This window comes from Ahaetulla prasina, chromosome 8, assembly GCF_028640845.1.
Source record: "Ahaetulla prasina isolate Xishuangbanna chromosome 8, ASM2864084v1, whole genome shotgun sequence".
Lineage (NCBI taxonomy): Eukaryota > Metazoa > Chordata > Lepidosauria > Squamata > Colubridae > Ahaetulla > Ahaetulla prasina.
In genome coordinates this window covers 37,008,520-37,026,946 of record NC_080546.1, presented here as the reverse complement: position 1 = coordinate 37,026,946, position 18,427 = coordinate 37,008,520, and the positions used below count along the sequence as shown (strand labels likewise).

The following is an 18,427-nucleotide window of genomic DNA, read 5'->3' as shown; positions in this document are numbered from 1 at the left end:
TAGCTAAAAACAGATACATTTTTGCTGAAACCCATTCAAATTATTTTGTTAGGTAGAATTTAGAACGGAAATTGCTGTCATTATTTCTAATTGGAAGAATAGGAAATAACCTTATTGATTATTTTGGATGTTAGCATTTTTGAGTACTATCAAGAATTATATTTGCTCCATCCGAAATTATAAGCACTTTGATAGATTGGATCTATTCCTACCTGGCTTGGACATTTCAGAAAACAGATCCTTTATTCACCCGATATTATCTTTCAGGATTCTTCTATCATATTTTCCTAAAGTTTAATTTCTCCATTTCTTCTGTGATATATGGTTTGTATACACAGAGTGAAATTATATAAAAAATACTGTGGGATCTCTCATTTTATGATAACAAATAAACCAGCATTCTGTCTTATCTATGGTCAACAAAATAGATGGAAGAATTGAAGAGGTGAAGTGGTAGTTACTGATTCTTGTGCCAAAGAAATTTTTTTGCACCGAAAACAAGGAACTAAAGCAGAAACCTTCAAACTTAGAATTGATCAGTTGTATCATAAAAAAAAAAGATGAAGATGCTAAACATTTAAATCCAGGGACTAATATATATAGTGGACAGAATTTCACCATGTTGTTCTAGAAAGATCTTCATATGTATGGCTTCTTGTATCTGCTTGGAAATGTAGGCAACAGTCTGATGTATATGTCAGTATTCCTGGAAAGGAGCAAAGGTAAAGGTTCCCCTCGCACTTATGTGCTAGTCGTTCCCAACTCTAGGGGGCGGCGCTCATCTCTGTTTCAAAGCTGAAGAGCCAGCGCTGTCCGAAGATGTCTCCGTGGCCATGTGGCGGGCATGACTAAACGCCAAAGACGCATGGAACACTGTTACCTTCCCACCAAAGGTGGTCCCTATTTTTCTACTTGCATTTTTTACGTGCTTTCGAACTGCTAGGTTGGCAGAAGCTGAGACAAATAATAGGAGCTCATTCCATTATGCAGCACTAGGGATTTGAACAGCTTAACTGCCGACCTTTCAATTGACAAGCTCAGTGTCTTAGCCACTGAGCTATCGCATCCCTTTTTCTCCTTAAAAATTTTTTCCCCTTAAAAAATTGCCTCAGTATGATCCAGACTGCTTTGTCAGTTGTAGTTAATAATGCTTCTTATAGCTTTGATATCTGTATCCCTTCATAGAAAATAGGGACCCGCTAGCTCATCAATATGAAGGGGCATGATTTTGAATTCCACCAGATATATGAATATATTACATCAACCCAACAATTCATCTCTTGTGCACCAACTAAAGCAGGACAAGAACTGGGATTAATTAATTTAAAATTTAAAATTAATACAAATATAAAATTTCAAAACTGATATTATTCTAAAACTGACTGTGATGAGTTCCTGCCTTATTTGTTAATCAGAGACAATAAACACATATTTCACTATTATGTTCTATTATAAAGTTATTGTATAATGAGCATGTGCAAAAATGGAAATAACATTTTAAGAATTAAAATAATCCTAATTTAAAAATACGCATGAAAATGCAATCCAAGGATCTTATCATCCCATCTTTCATACCTCACTCTTTCTTTTGAATCCCCAAATGTTTCCTTAAGATTGGAGAAGTCAGGGTAAAAGGATTCATGGGGAGAAATAACTTCCAGAGCACCAGAATTAACTTCATTTGGAAAGCTGAAGAAAGAAAAGAACAATATTTTCTTCCAGTGAGTGTTCAATCAGGATAATTAGAAGTACTTCAGCTGATATTGGCACTATCATCAACAGAAGATTGTGCCAATATTATATTTGTTGTGGCCAGCTGGCAGCCAGCGGAGCTGGCAGCAGAATTGGACAGTGAGGAGGTTATGGAGGAACTTGGGCCAGTCCTGGGGGCTGGGGAAAGCTTGGATGAAGGCTCTGTGTCCAAGGCAGAGAGGGAAATAGACAGCAGTGAGGCAGACGAACAGCGGGAGCCTGTTCTCAGTGTATGCAGGCGCAGAGCTGCCAGAAGACAAGAACTACTCAAAGCAAGGTCAACATGGGAGTAAAGCCACACCTTGGAGGTGATTGGCCTCTCTCATAGGAAACAAAAGAGCGTGGTAGTGACGGGTTTTGAAACCCACCTGATACACACACACGCCACATATATATATATACATGTACAGAGAGAGAGAGAGAGAGAGAGAGAGAGAGAGAGAGAATGTATATGAAACAAAAAGAGAGACAGAGGGAGGGAGGGAGAGAGCGAGAGCTGGGTGACTTTCAGATAAGACCAGTCACCCTCATTTAGCCAAACCCTCCTCACAGGATTGTTGGGAAAATAGGATGAATGTGTGTTGAATTTGTTTACTGCCTTGAATTATTTTTAAATATAATAAAGGCAGGATACAAATAAATAAATAAATATAATTTTATTAAGAATTTTGATTATAATAATAAAATCTAATGTATCATTTACTAAATCATCCTCTTGGCCTGTCACTTTTAAGTCCACTTTCAATACCTTCTCTATGTTGTCAGGTAAAAAAAAATTCTATATCTTTCATAACTTCCATAACATCTTTTGCACATATTGTATCCATAGAAACAGACATCATTAATGGCACTGCTGATATGTGGGTACTATTTTCTGATTCCATTATTTCAATAATATTCCATGATTTATCATTTTATAAGCCTGTATAATATTTCCTCTAATTTTTTTTGTCCCCTCTAGTGTCCAGTTTTTGAAATAAAAAATTGTTTATGTTATGTCTTACAAAAACAGTACAGGTAATCCTCGATTTATGATCACAATTGAGCCCAGAATTTATGTTGGTAAGTGAGAAATTTGTTAAGTAAGTTTTGCCTCATTTTACAACTTTCCTTGCCACATTTGTTAAGTGAATCACTGCAGTTATTAAGTTAGTAACACTTAAGTAAATCTGGCTTATCCATTTATTTATTTATTTATTTATTTATTTTATTAAATTTCTATACCGCCCTTCTCCCGAAGGACTCAGGGCGGTGTACAGCCAAAATAAAACACAGAATATATACAATTAAAAGAATTTAAAATGAACTATTACTATGCGGCCGATAATTAAAACATTTAAAAAATTTAAAATATTATTAAAACCCCAATTTAAAAACAACTATTTATGCCAGTCCTGCTTGAATGAATAAATATGTTTTAAGCTCATGACGAAAGGTCCGAAGATCAGACACTTGACGTAAGCCAGGGGGGAGTTCGTTCCAGAGTGTTGGTGCTCCCACAGAGAAGGCCCTACTCCTGGGGGCTGCCAGCCGACATTGTTTGGCGGACGGCACCCTGAGAAGGCCCTCTCTGTGAGAGCGTACGGGTCGGTGGGAGGCATAAGGTAGCAGCAGGCGGTCTCGTAAGTACCCGGGTCCTAAGCCATGGACCGCTTTAAAGGTGGTAACCAGAATCTTGAAGCGTACCCAAAAGACTACAGGAAGCCAGTGCAGACTACGGAGCAGTGGTGTTACATGGGAGCCACGAACGGCTCCCGTTACCACTCGCGCAGCTGCATTCTGGACTAACTGCAGCCTCCGGGTGCACCTCAAGGGCAGCCCCATGTAGAGAGCATTGCAATAATCCAGCCGAGACGTAACCAGAGCGTGAGTGACCGTGCATAAGGCATCCCGGTCAAGGATTGACTTTGCTTGTCAGAAGGTCACAAAAGGGGATCACATGACCCCAGGACAATGCAACCGTTATAAATATGAACGAACTGTCAAGCATCCGAATGTAAATCACATGATCATGGGGATGTAGCAATGGTCATAAGTGTGAAAAATTATCATAAGTCCCTTTTTCAATCCCATTTAACTTCAAGCAGTCACTAAATGAACTGTTGTAAGTTGAGGACTACCTGTATCTATTTCTCATGAGAATCTGTTGGTATGGTATAATTAATTCCAAATTTTTACTGTAAAAGTTTCACTATTCCAATTTTGTCTGGACCTGTTGTGGCTCCAGCCCGCCCCCCCCCCCGGGCCTGGCCCCCTGCCAGAGAGTGACTCAGAGAGTGAGGGGGAAGGGCCGTCAGGGCTCCCTTCTGCAGGGCCAGCTTCCCTGGCTCAGCTCCAGGAGCCAGAGGCAGGCCAGGTGGAAGAAATAACGAGGCCTCTGTCTCCTGTATCTCCCCCCACCCAGGCAATGCTCCCAGACCCAGCTGAGGACAATCAGTCCTGGTTGGACCCTAGGTTTCAGACAGGAAAGGCGGGAACAACAGAAGCAGGGGTGGGGCAGGCCTAGGAACTGCTGAGTCACGGAGCCACACCGCACAGGGTATAAAAGCAGCAGGGGCTGCTATACTACACCGTGGCGAACAAATCAACTGCTTAGAGAGAACTTGAGCTGAAGTACTGTTTGTTCCTGTTGTTTCCTGGTTGACTCGCTGGCATCAAGAAAAGATAACAGAGAAACTTGGCAGACGCTTGCTAGTTTGCTGCCAGAGCTGATAGCTGCTGTGGACTGAATTGCCGGCTAATTAAGTCATTGTTCGTGCCTCCCGGACTTAGGTGGGGGGACACAGAACAGGACCCTTAGTCCATTTATAACTTTATAAGAGCAAAATCAAAATCTTCTTTAACATTTTACTATTTATTTCAGATTCTTCAAATTCTTAACCTTGTGATTAAAATATTTTTTCATTCAGGATTGAGGACAGACTCATTTTCAAATTTGTCATACAAAAGGTCTCCAATATCTTAGAAATTAATGAGCAAAGTGGTTAGAAAGTGAGATTTACAGACCTTTAGAAGTCTTTTCCCTAGTTGCAAGCAACATGGCTACTACTACGTTGAGGTAAGATGGATGGACTATAAATGTTATGAAAGAAAGAAAGAAAGAGAGAGAGAGAGAGAGAGAGGGAGGGAGAGAGGGAGGGAGGGAGAGAAAGATCGATCATCTCCCAATACTCAAGTCAATAACAAAATGCCATGTAGTCCTGCAATAAGGAACAGCTGTCTGGAGACTATTGGGGGTGGGGGGAATCTGCCATCCTCTCCTTATCATGAGTGTTTCAAGGAACCAGGCTCCTCACTGGTTCTTTTGTCTTTGCTGTGGTTCTCAGTTCGCCATACCTCCTCCAGAAGCCTAATAGTTGCCTTAACTCAATTTAGATTATGGAACTAAGAGCATGCAGTCCCTGACATTACATAAAAGAAATTTGCCTCTTAGAATGAACGGAACTTTAAAGATATAGATACAGATTAAATGTTAGGAAGAACATTTTGGTAGTGGAATCAGTTATCTCAAGGAGTATTTCTTCCCATTCAATCTGAAGATAGATAGTCATTTATTAGGGATGTTGTAGTTAATCCTGCAGTGTGCATGGGAGCGGACTTGATGACCTCTTGGGTCTCTTATGATTCTGTGAATGAATCAGGTCTCTTCTACTATCTTAAATTAATTGAATTGTGTATAATGAGTATGTTTGTGTGTGAGCATCTATATGTATACACACACACACACACACACACACACAACACATATACTTTTGTCTATCATCTATAATTTTTAAATAAAGATAGCAGTACAACTTAGAGAATTTAAAAAAAATTAAAGGTAACATGCAATTAATTTCACATTACACAAAATTTAGTATTAGTGAATTTTTAAGCAATGCATATCACATATTTTCAGATTTTTAAAGATTTACCTTTTTATAATGCTTCCTGCAACGCTATTAACGTAAGTTGAGTTCACCTAGAAAAATTAAAGAAAATTTCAGAAATGTTATTTTCTGAAACCCAATTTATTTATTCTTCACAGTCCCTTCTTTTTCATTAAGAAGATACATAAAAGATCCAATCTGGGTTGGTTATTGGGACCAGAGGTTTAGTCTTCCAAACTTTTGGACTCATCCTGGAGCCCATCTCAGGGAATGTCTCTCTAACAGAGTGTATCTAATTTTCCATTATATTATAATTAAGATTATTGTAAAATGTTAAGTAGATAATATTATAGCTTTAAATTATCTTCTTCGACTGAAATATTTGATCAAAATTGACACATACTGAAGACACACAATACACAGTTGTTGAAATTCATTTTTTCCCCATTAATATACACTCAGTATTCCATAATGACAAAGTGAAAACAGAATATTAGAAATGTCTGTAAATTTATTAAAAAGAAAAAACTGAAATACCACATCGGCATAAGCATTCAGACCCTTCACTTAGTACTTTGTTGAAGCACCTTTGGCAGCAATTACAGCCTCGAGTCTTTTTGAGTATGACGTGATAAGCTTTGCACACCTGGATTGGGAGATTTTCTGCCATTCTTCCTTGCAAATCTTCTCAAGCTCACTCAGTGGAACAGATTTTCATTGAGGATATTCCTCTACTTTGGTCCATTCAGCTTTTCCTCATCCCTGACCCGTCTTCCAGTCTCTGCTGCTGAAAAACACTGCCATCGCTATGCTTCACTGTTGGCTGATGAACGGTGCCTAGTTTCCTCTAGACATAATGTTTAGAATTGAGATTCAATCTTGGTTTCATCAGACCAGTGAATCTTTTCCTCACAGTCTGAAAGTCCTTCAGTTGCTTTTTCCTGTATTCCAAATGGGCTTTCATGTGTTTTCCGCTGAGGAGAGATTTCTGTCTAGTCACTCTGTCATAAAGGCCAGATCAGTGGAAGGCTCACTGAAGGTTGTTCTTCTGGAACTCTGCCCCATCTCCACACAAGATCTCTGGAGCTCAGTCAGAGGTTCTTGGTCACCTCTCTTACTAAGGCCCTTGTCCCCCAATGCTCAGTTTGACCTGGTGCCCAGCTCTTGGAAGAGTCCTGGTTGTGCCAAACTTCTATTTGAGAATTATGGACGCCACTGTGCTCTTAGGAACCTTCAGTGCAACAGAAATTTTAATGTAGCCTTCCCCAGATTTGTGCTTTGCAATAATCCTCTCTGAGCTCTGCAGGCAGTTCCTTTGATCTCATGGCTTTTGCTCTGCTACACTACGCATTGTCAGCTATGAGGCCTTATATAGAGAAGTGTGTGTCTTTCCAAATCATGTCCAATTAATTTAATTTACCACAGGTGGACTCCAATCAAAGGGTAGAAACATGTCAGCAATGATTAAGAGAAATGGGAGGCACCAGACCTAAATTTCAAAGGGTCTGAATACTTATGCCAATGTGATAATTTCAGCTTTTTCTTTTTAATAAATTTACAGACATTTCTGAACTTCTGTTTTCACTTTGTCATTATGGGGTACTGAAAATAGATTAATGAGAAGAAAATTGACAAAAGCGAAGGGGGTTTGAGTATTTTCTCAATGCACTATATTTGGTTCAAAATCAAAGTAAAATAATAAAGTAGATGTATAGGGTTGTAAAATATAGTTGGACTGCAAAATATGCAGAAAACATCCTGGTAAATTTGCTGAAAGCTTGCTATAAAGCCAAATCCAATAAACTGCATTTGAAGATGCTTAATGCCTAAATTGAGGCATAGTAGGATGAATATGTTACTTGCTTAATAATCATTAATTCAGTGACCATTAAAAGTTACAATAGTGCTGAAATAATGGTAGTGACAAGTGACCTCAACGTCATGGCCACTGTAGTGATCCTGCAGCTCCATGATCAAATTTTTTCATGCTTCACAGCCTGTGAATTTACAAGCAATGTGTACTTCAAATCATTTTCCTCTCCCCCACCCTGATCTCTGCCCTTCTGGCTGCCTTCCAATCTATCACCACCACCTACTCCTGCTGCCATGAAGGCCTCTTGAAGGGCCAGCAGATGCGTCAGCACATTTTGTCAGCAGGAGAAAGAAGAAGACGGCAAAAGTCAACTGTGGACCAGGGATGGGAAGGTGACAGATTTCAAGGAAAGAGATAAGAGGGAGATCAGTGAGAGGGGGACTTGAAGTATAGATGAGGGCAACAAAGCAGGAGAAGCATCAGGTCCTCACCTAACTACTGCACAGTCCTTGCCAAATGACTGCAACTGGGACTACCAGAATTGCCATCGCTAAGCAATGCCACCATGTCATGTTGTCCTTAATAATCACTTCACTTAGCAATGGAAATCCCAGTCCCAATTAGGGTAGTTAAGCAAGGATTACTATATTGGCAAACTCATAGTATATGCAATTCCTTCAATAAAATGCAACTTAAGTTATTAGTATGTAGTACGATGTTTAAAATAACCTGATATTCGAAAATGAATCTGACACAGAATTTAATTTACATAAAAACCTTTTCTGGACTATACCTCTACCCATGAAAATTATGATTTCTCTTAACATTTAAATCAAAATTATTAAATAAGGGAGATTTCTTATTAAATTAATTGCAATTTATAAAGACTTATACTGCTGTTGATACTTTCATAATAACTTGATTTTATTAATGAACTGATATCAATTTAATATTACTTAATGTGTTTAATGTCTATTTTCCTATAATTGCTAAAGGTAGATGACTGTAATGGAATTTTATTAGTATAATTTTCATGTCATTTTAAACATTAAAAGATATATATATAAAATAAAAACTGCCCCTTATATGAATAATGTGTTGTTGCTATAGCAGTTGTACTGGCATATCTTCTGAAATACTCATTCTCTACTACATAAATTCAATATATGATATCACATTATAATCCATCCCTTCAACATTTTTAATAGAAACCTTGCATCTACAGATGAGGCATAATTTAAAACTGGTAACTCAGCTATGCATTTTTCAAATTCAATAATTATTTGTAATGATTTTGAATATCATAATATAATCTATAATAAAATATAAAAAGAGACCCAGTTTGGTAGAGTGGTTAAGGCATCTGGCTAGAAATTGGAAGACTGTGAATTCCAGTTCCACTTTATGCTCAAAGCCAGATAGGTGATTTTGGGACCAGACACTTCTCTCATCTGTAGGAAAGAGGCAATGCCAAACAACTTCTGAAATCTTTCCAAGAAAACTGCAAGAACTTATCCAGGCAGTTACTAGGAATCAATGGTGACTCAAAGGCACACACACACACAAATGCACACAAAATATAAAGGGAGAGAACACAGCATTTACAAAAAGACTTTGAACATGTTGATGGAGAAAATGAATTTTAAAAATCCTTCCATAAGCTCTGATTAATATTCAGTTGCAGAGTACTAATATAATAATGGATATAAAGTAATATATTTCCTTAAATTACTATATTTCCTTTTTTGTTATCTTAAATGAATCATCTCATTTTATCTTACCTCTGCTATAAGGACAATTATGATACAATTTTTCTTCTGATATTTAGACATTCCATTGAAAAGGGAACTCAATGTACTCATCAAATAACTTTCCTTTTTTCTTCGCACGGATGATATACCAATTACTAGGAATACTAACATACAGAAATTATTTTATTTTATATAATAGCAATATCTAAAATAAGCAACTGGCAAAAATAACAAAACTTATTATTATTTGGGAACTTATATAGAAGTCTGTACAATCATTTTTTGAAAAACACATACAGGTAGTCCTCAACTTACAAACGTTCATTTAGTGGCTGCTCAAAGTTACAATGGCCCTTAAAAAAATGGCTTATGACTATTTTTCACATTTACGACTGTTGATGCATTTCCATGAACACGGGATCAAAATTCAGATGCTTATCAATCAACTCATATTTATGATAGTTACAGTGTCCTGGTGTCATGTGATCACTTCACCTTTTGCAACCTTCTGACAAGCAAAGTCAATGAGGAAGCCAGATTCACTTAACAATCATGTTACTAAATTAACAACTGTGATTCACTTAACAACTGTGACAAGAAAGGCCGTTAAAATGGTGCAAAACTCACTTAGCAACTGTCTCTCTTAGCAACAGAAATTTTGAGCTCAGTTATGGTCGTAAGTGGAGGACTATCTGTCAAAAGAAGTGAATATAAAGTGTATGTATAGTATCTTTATTATTTCAATAATTTACAAATAATATCATTTTTTATAGATCATTCCTTGATATTTTTCAATTTATAAGCTACATAAATCCAAGAAATCTGTCTTGTATTATTTAGGTGCTTTACACACATTACTCTGCTTGAAAACTTTCAAGTTATAAACTTTCACCAAGACAAACAAACCTGTGCACAATTCATATGTCTGTGATGCACCATAAACTAATGCTTTCTCACCTTCTTCCAACTTCCACTCACAACTTCCACTTCCTGATCCTCCCTCATACTGTTTGTTGTTACTTAAGTAAGATAAGAGCAGCATACTGCACAAGTTTTTTATACTTGTTTGGACTTATAAACAAAATGGACTTATGAATAGCCTCTCAGAGCCTAACGTCTTTGTAAGTAGAGGAATATCTATATTTTTAAGTACCTGTTGTTGTTTCTGTCATTTCTTATAGATGTCAGCAGGAAATATTATGTGTATCTTAATAGTACTATATTTCCACCATCCCAATAGAATACTGTAGTAGCTTTGTGTAAAGCTGTTGACAACATACACTTTTATGGAAATGAATCATTAGTAAACTAATGTGGTCTAATGCACCTGGAAGAAGTAGGACTAGTATGCTACTGAGTCAAATAGATTACCAATAAAATTAGGCACTTTGCCACATTTCAGGTTAAACTTTCACTCGAAGTTAGTGAAAGAACAATAGAATAATAACAGTTATCTAAGCAGTGCACTAAACGAAAGGGAAAATGTAACCGTCCAAGCTTATGTATTTTGTTTTTATCTTTAACTTAGAATTTTAAACAATTCTCTAATAGGGTTTCTTCATATAAGCAACTAAATGCAATATACTTTCAAATATAGACATACTGTATCATCTCTTTTGTTCACAGATTCGTTTTATATCTGATATACACACTCAAATGAATAATGTAGGAACACTTAAATTGCCCAGAAATGTTGATGTTCATACAATTACACAATTAATAAACATGCAAAAATGCTCTCTTCTATGTTAAATTTTATTCTCACCCCCAGTTCTGCTCTGCCCAGTTATTATTTTTGGGTAAATAGCGTCTCCATTTTTCCGGAGATGAGGCAGATAGTAGCAGATAGTTCCAGGATGTATTGACAGTTTGCTGGAAAGGTTCAGGACTTTCCACTCAATGTAATCTTTAAAACAAAAAAAGAAAAAGGATATATTGATAATCTAAACATAAACAATTAATTGTCTACAATATCAAGATGCCAGTCTCAAAGTGCTGATAAAACCAGGGGTGGGTTCTACTTACCTTTACTACGGATTCGCAATGGGACCACGCGCACATGGTCGCTTCACTTGAGTGCTTGCTTCTGTGCATGCGCAGAAGCTTCTGCACATGCGCAGATCACCCATGATGACATTGTGGCAGGCGGACGGAGCCTCCCGCCGGTTTTACTACCGGTTCTATAGATCCGGACCAAACCGGGAGCAACCCACCACTGGGTAACACCCTGTAGTGCGACAATGTGACAGAATATCAAGGGTGCATTCTATGAACAGTAAAGTGTATATGATAATTTAAGAGTTATCTCCAATGTCTGAAAGCGATCACGCGCTCCGACCCCTTGGACTTCTCCCGTTCCCCGGATGGTCAGGATCCTCAGAGCCCGGGCCTTCGGTTGATGTTGTGCAATGCTCGGTCCGTGGTGAACAAAGCCCCCCTTGTTTGTGATCTTATTCAGGGGGGTTCCGCGGACCTTATAGGCATTACGGAGACCTGGTTGGGCACGGAAGGGGGTGTGCCCCTCGTGGAGATGTGCCCGCCGGGTTTCCGTGCATTCCATCAACCGAGGGCCCAGGGTAGGGGTGGTGGGGTGGCGGTTGTGATTAGAGAGAGTCTAGAGCCGAGGGAGACCACTGTGCCTCAGATTGCCGGGTGCGAATCCCTCTTTGTGAGGTGGGGTCATAGGTGTCAGATGGGTTTGCTGATCGCGTACCTGGCTCCTTGCTACGTGACAGCTGCCCTGCCCGAGCTCCTGGAGGTGCTGGCCGGGGTGGCAGTTGAGACCCCAGACTTTTAGTCATGGGGACTTTAACTGCCATCTCCCGGCCCGTCATCGACAGCGGCTCGGGAGTTCACGGCTTCCATGACGGCCTTGGACCTGACCCAGGTAATTGATGGCCCTACTCACATTGGGGGTGGCACTCTGGACCTGATTTTTCTCTCTGGTCAGTGGTTGAGAGATCTGGACTTAAAGGAAATAGTCACTGAACCTTTGTCATGGTCAGATCACTCTCTTCTTCGCCTGGACTTTCTGACCGCCATTCACCACCGCGGGAGGCGGAGCCGATCGTTGGTTCCGTCCCAGGCGCCTGATGGACCGGATGGGTTCGGACGGAGCTTGGGCCATTTCCTGAGGTCTGGCTCACGGCTCGGCCGAGGAACTTGTTGCGGCCTGGGAGCGGGCGGCGGGGCCTTAGACCGAGTCGTGCCTTTGCGGCCTCTGACCCGGCGCAGGGCCCAACCGGCTCCTTGGTTCTCCGAGGAGCTGAGGGGATGAGCGCGGAGAAGGCGCCTAGAGAGTTCCTGGAGGTCTAGCCGTTCGAGCTGATCGGACACTAGTGAAGTCCTATACTAGGACTTACCTAGTGGCATTGAGAAGCGGCGTAGCTCGCCTCCTCCCTCATTGCATCGGCAGATAACCGCCCGGCCGCCCTGTTTGGTGACTCGCTCCCTCCTTCATCAGGGGCGGGATGACCCGTTGCAGGGACGGGCTGAGGAGTTTAACGGTTATCTATCGATAAAATCGTTCAACGGGATGGTCTGGACCAAGATTGCGGTGATGCGGGTGAGGCGCTCGAGGGTGGTCTTGGCGACATTATTTGGGATGAGTTTGACCCTGTGGCTCCGAGGACATGGACAGGTTGCTGGGTAGGTTGAATGCCACCACGTGTTTACTGGACCCGTGCCCCTCCTGGCTGGTGCTGGCCACTCGGGAGGTGACACGAGGCTGGCTCAGGCGATTCTGATCGCTTCTTTGGTGGAGGTGTCTTCCGGCCGCCTTGAAAGAGGCGGTGGTGAGGCCCTCCTTAAAGCCTTCCTGGACCCGGCTGTTTTAGGTAATTATCGTCCGGTCTCAACCTTCGCTGCGGCGAAGGTTGTAGAAATATGGTGGCATATCAGCTTCCCTTGCACCTGGATGAAACTGTCTATCTAGACCCGTTCCAGTCCGGTTTCCGACCGGTTACAGCACGGAGGCGGCTTTGGTCGCGTTGGTAGATGATCTCTGGAGAGCCAGGGATAGGGGTTGTTCCTCTGCCCTGGTCCTATTAGACCTCTCAGCGGCTTTCGATACCATCGACCATGGTATCCTGCTGCGCGGTTGGGGATTGGGAGTGGGAGGCACCGTTTATCGGTGGTTCTCCTCCTATCTCTCCGACCGGTCGCAGTCGGTGTTGACAGGGGCAGAGGTCGTCCCGAGGCGCCTCACTTGTGGGGTGCCGCGGGGTCGATCTCTCGCCCTTCTGTTCTTTATCTACATGAAACCGCTGGGTGAGATCATCAGTGGTTTCGGTGTGAAGTATCAGCTGTATGCGGATGATACTCAGCTGTACTTTCTACACGAACCACCCCAGCGAAGCTATCAAGTGCTGTCCCGGTGTCTGGAGGCCGTCGGGTCTGGATGGGGAGAAACAGGCTCAAGCTCAATCCCGCCAAGACAGAGTGGCTGTGGATGCGGCATCCCGGTACAGTCAGCTAAATCAGCGGCTGAACATCGGTGGCGAGTCATTGGCCCCGATGGAAGGTCCAACAGGCGTCCTCCTGGATGAGCGGCTGTCTCTAGAAGAGCATTTGACGGCCGTCTCAGGAGAGCGTTCTACCAGGTTCGCCTGGTACGCCAGTTCGCCTTTCTGGACCGGGATGCCCTATCACGGTTACTCACGCACTCGTGACGTCTCGCCTGGATTACTGCAATGCTCTCTACATGGGGCTCCCTTGAGGGGCATCCGGAGGCTACAGTTAGTCAGAATGCAGCTGCGCGGGTGATAGATGGAGCCCTCGTGGCTCCCATATGACACCTATCCTGCGCAGACTGCACTGGCTTCCTGTGGCCTTCGGGTGCGCTTCAAGGTTTTGGTGACCACCTTTAAAGCGCTCCATGGCATTGGGCGGGTTATTCTGGGACCGCCTACTGCGACCGAATACCTCCCACCGTCCGTGCGCTCTCACAGAGGGTCTCCTCAGGGTGCCGTCAGCGAGGCAATGTCGTCTGGCGGCGCCCAGGGAAGGGCCTTCTCTGTGGGGCTCCCACCCTCTGGAGCGATCTACCCCGGACTTCGTCAGCTTTCGGACCTTCGGACCTTCCGCCGCGGGCTTAAAACATACTTATTTAATTGTGCAGGACTGAGCTAGATTTTAAATTTTGGGTTTTAAATTGGGTTTTATTTCTATTTTTAATTGGACGGGCTTTAGAATAAGTTTTTTAAATGTTTTATATTGTATTTATATTCTATTTATCTGTTTTTAGTGCCTGTAAACCGCCCTGAGTCCCTTGGGAGATAGGGCGGTATATAAATATGATTAAATAAATAAATAAATAAAATAAATTACTGTTTTGCAAAAGTTTGAGTACTATAATTCCCACAATTCATAGGCAGCATGGCTAAAGAATAGGAATTCTACAAATTTAGTACCAGTGTTATAGGACACCCGACTGGGATATTAAATTATAAGACCACTATTTTTATGCAGGCTTTTCTCAGTACATTGTTAAATTTAAAATTTATCCACCCACTAGTCCTGTTTCACATATGACATATCATTAAGACTGACCTTACAATATACTTTTTAATCCTTTCTATTGATGGAATTGACCCTTAGCAATAATATTCTACATGTAAAACTGAAGATGTGCTATGCATATTTTCCATGCTAGCACTGTGTATCCATTTGAAACTAATGATGCTAGTTGATTGAGGATCTTATACAGTACAAAAAAGGAAGGAAAACAAGATTTCATCTTATATGCCAAAAATGTACATCAATTTTACAGTGGCTTCTCCCCACTCTAAGTAAATAATAGTTCAGTGAAAGAAAACATGTTTGTTTATATAAGCAATCATGGGAGTTGCCTATCTCAGATATAAAATCTAGGGGGCAAAATTCCTGAATACTAGAAAGCAACTATTGATTACATAAATAAACTGATTAATGAAATCCTTTCACAAAAGCATTTATTTTTTTAGTGTTTATATACCATTCTGGATTTAACCAAAATTTTTCCTAGCAGTTTGCAGAATAAAAATATAAGAATATCAATAAAGCCAATGAAACACAAACAACTTTAAATCAGTAAATATTAGTGACCATTCTTCTCACAAATGTCCTCAATTCTGTTTCCAGATGGATACAAATGATGATGCCAATCTAATTTTAAGAAGTATGGTGTCTCATAACACAGGAGCTCCAGCAGAAGAACACTCCCGCTAAACTCCAGCTCCTTTTACTCTCTTACAGATATTGGAAGGAGGCTTGCGCTAGAAAAGCAGCTGAAAAAGCAATTCTATAATTACTTTAGTATGAAGCCATATAGATTTTACAGATCAAACCAGTGCTTTGAATTGCACCCAGATACTTTTAGTATACAATGCAGCATCTGTAAAACCAATATTACATCTCTACAAATCATGGAGTTGCTCTTTCAGGGAAAGTCCTTTCAAAGACTATCATCACAGTTTACAGTGATCCTTTCTACAATTCAGTCTTGCCTGGATTCAGTTTAGCCTCTTTTGTCCCATCTAGACCCAAACAGACTATAAGCACCAATTTTTATTGTATTTTGAATAATACATTCATTTAAAAGATTTAAAATGTGAAGTTAAACAGTACAAAATAGGACCAAAAAATCCTAAAACAGTAGACTCTTGATTTAACAGATTAAAACAGCAAAGGGTATCCATTAAAATAGATTAAAAAACAAAACAAAAATTAGAATGCCAAATAAATCATGGAAGGGGTTGTTTTATGCCCCACCCCACAAACAGCCATGGAGTTAGACTGTAGTAACATAATTGAAATAGATGATTCATACTGTTAAATTGCTTGTGTGCCTGAATATGACATCATTGGTACAAAGAAGAATCAATTCAAACAAATATTATGTCTTCATTATTAGTTGTCAGCAGATATAATTTTGAAGCTGAAGTAACATAATAGTCTTGGCTGATGTGCATAATTTGCATCGACCCTGAAAAAGCAAGATCCCTACAGTAATTGGCTTCTGGTCCTTTCAATGCTAGCAAGAAAGGCTCAGTCACACTCACTGCATCTATTTTGTTGGGGAAATGATTTAAGTGTGTTTTATTTAAACCTGGTGAATTAGACAATTGTTTATATGGAGTTACAGTGTCTGAGTACATTTCAAAGGAAATGTCCCCTTGGCCCTTTACTTCTGAGAGGAAAATGTCAGACAGCTTACCTGCTGAGGGGGATGGCGGGGAGCCAGTTTTATGCAAAAATTTATAATCTTAATTAGCCTTAAACGTTGCTCATGCATTTCAGGAAAAGAATCAAACCATATTTTCTTTAACCTCATCATCCCAAATTAGGAGAAAAAAAGGAATATGGAGCTTTGTGCCCAATTATAGCCACATAAAATGAGATAGGATAGTGTTTCATACATTCCTGAACATTGATCACATATGTACTCTACTATTTGAAAGAGACACATATGTCTGCAGATATATGATAAAGCTATAATGTGAGCTGCAAAAGGCTGTAGCTCTAAAAATTGTGTCTGTATTATTCATATTTTGCCTTCAAACCAAATAACTGATACAACACAGAAATTGTACTGCTTTCTGTAATTGTGTTATAGCAAAGTATCTCTTGATTACAGTGAAACTTGCATCAAAATAAGAATACTTATTTTAGACTATTTTAGAATAGTTTAGACCATTCATTCTCACTCAGAAATGTACTTCATTGGAAAGAATGCCTGAATTGCAGAGTTGAGTTTTCCTGTAATCCTTTTGTGCTGTACAAATATGTAGCTGACCGCAACTGTTCAGTTTCTATGGCACAGAAATGTTGGGTTCTTTTCTCTTGCAACTACTAAATGTTATCACTCAGGTTTTAAATTTGTTTTATTAGAAATACTTTGCTATTTCCACCATCCAACTTTTCAAAAAGCTGTGTGAAGCCGAACAATAATAATCTTCACTGCCATCAACCTCAAAAATAAATGGACACTAAGGTGGAGAAAGGAGCAATAATGCATTGTAAACAATGGTGGGCTGCTCCCAGTTTGGTCCAGTTCTATAGAACCAGTAGTAAAACTGGTGGGAGGCTCCGCCCACCCACCACGACATCATCATGGGCGATCTGCGCATGCGCAGAAGCACGCACGCTCCCATTGCGAACCAGTAGTAAAGGTAAGTAGAACCCATCCCTGAGTGTAAAGCTACATTTCCAGCTAAGGAGTTTTGGAAGCAGTATGAAGAGAGAAAGGGTTCAGCTGGGAAAACAGATTATTCTGTACTATTTTGAGATAAAAGACATGGATTTGCTGCACTTTCAGATATGCTACAGCTGAACAAACAATACACTAATATACTGTAGTAACAGCTATAAATCTGATCTTTGTAGTACCTCTTCATTACTGATATGGCCACGATATCTCTGGAGGATTCTTCTCAAGCAGCGTTGTTGGAAAATATTACTTTTTAATCATCTTGGTTGTATGCTTCCATGTTTCATCAGCATACATTGCAGTTGGTATAACAATAATCTTGAAGATTTTTAGCTTTGCGGTAATACTTACAGCTGCTGTAGACTAAATTGGGCACATGCATTGAAATATGGTCACTGCCATTCCAATTTGATGGTTAATGTCATCATCCATTGATAGATTTAATGCTACCAAGGTAAGTAAAGTGTTGGATTTGTTCTATAGCCTGACCACTGACTGTTATAGGCATATTATGAGCACTTCTGACTTAATAACTTTTCAAAATTTATACATAAGCCAATCTTGTTGGCCTCATTATCTAAGCTAATGGTCATTTCTTGCAAGTACCTCTTTGTTTCACCAAGCAATGCGATGTCATCTGCAAAATCTAAATCTGTTAGATGGGCTGTTGTCCATGGGATGCCAAAGCTTGGGTAATTACAAAGATCAGATTTAGAACACCCATTGAGAATTGTGAATGAGCATCGAATGTGGCTTGCTGGCCATATCTTACATATTCGTAAAGATTGCATAATATGCTGGCTACCTCCTGGAGAAGAGGAATTGAGGACAGCCTCAGAAAACTTGGTGCCCAACACTTAAAAGAAGATCCAAAGATTATTAATGTCCTTTGGGACTATGCTGAACATGCTACAAATGATCGAAACTGCTGGAAAACATTTGCTGCTCAATGTGCTCTGCATAGGACCTAATGATAATGATAGGTACAGTTGTGACAACTGGCTGGTTCGAATTCAAAACTGCAGCAAAGACCCCAAAGTTAAGCTGATGTTTT

General features: G+C 40.2%; 2 protein-coding genes across 2 annotated transcripts in view; one reads left to right on the top strand and one right to left on the bottom strand.

The window, feature by feature from the left end:
* ELMOD2 (ELMO domain containing 2) overlaps positions 1-18,427 on the top strand; it is a 104,047-nt gene that overhangs the window by 36,595 nt on the left and 49,025 nt on the right. The window lies entirely within an intron of this gene.
* MGAT4D (MGAT4 family member D) overlaps positions 1-18,427 on the bottom strand; it is a 39,642-nt gene that overhangs the window by 21,008 nt on the left and 207 nt on the right. The window contains exons 2-5 of the mRNA XM_058193041.1: positions 10,951-11,091; positions 9,216-9,349; positions 5,667-5,713; positions 1,576-1,689 (exon numbers count right to left, since the gene is read on the bottom strand). Of these exons, the coding sequence (XP_058049024.1) occupies positions 1,576-1,689; positions 5,667-5,713; positions 9,216-9,349; positions 10,951-11,091 (436 nt within the window). The remainder of the gene's footprint in view (positions 1-1,575; positions 1,690-5,666; positions 5,714-9,215; positions 9,350-10,950; positions 11,092-18,427) is intronic.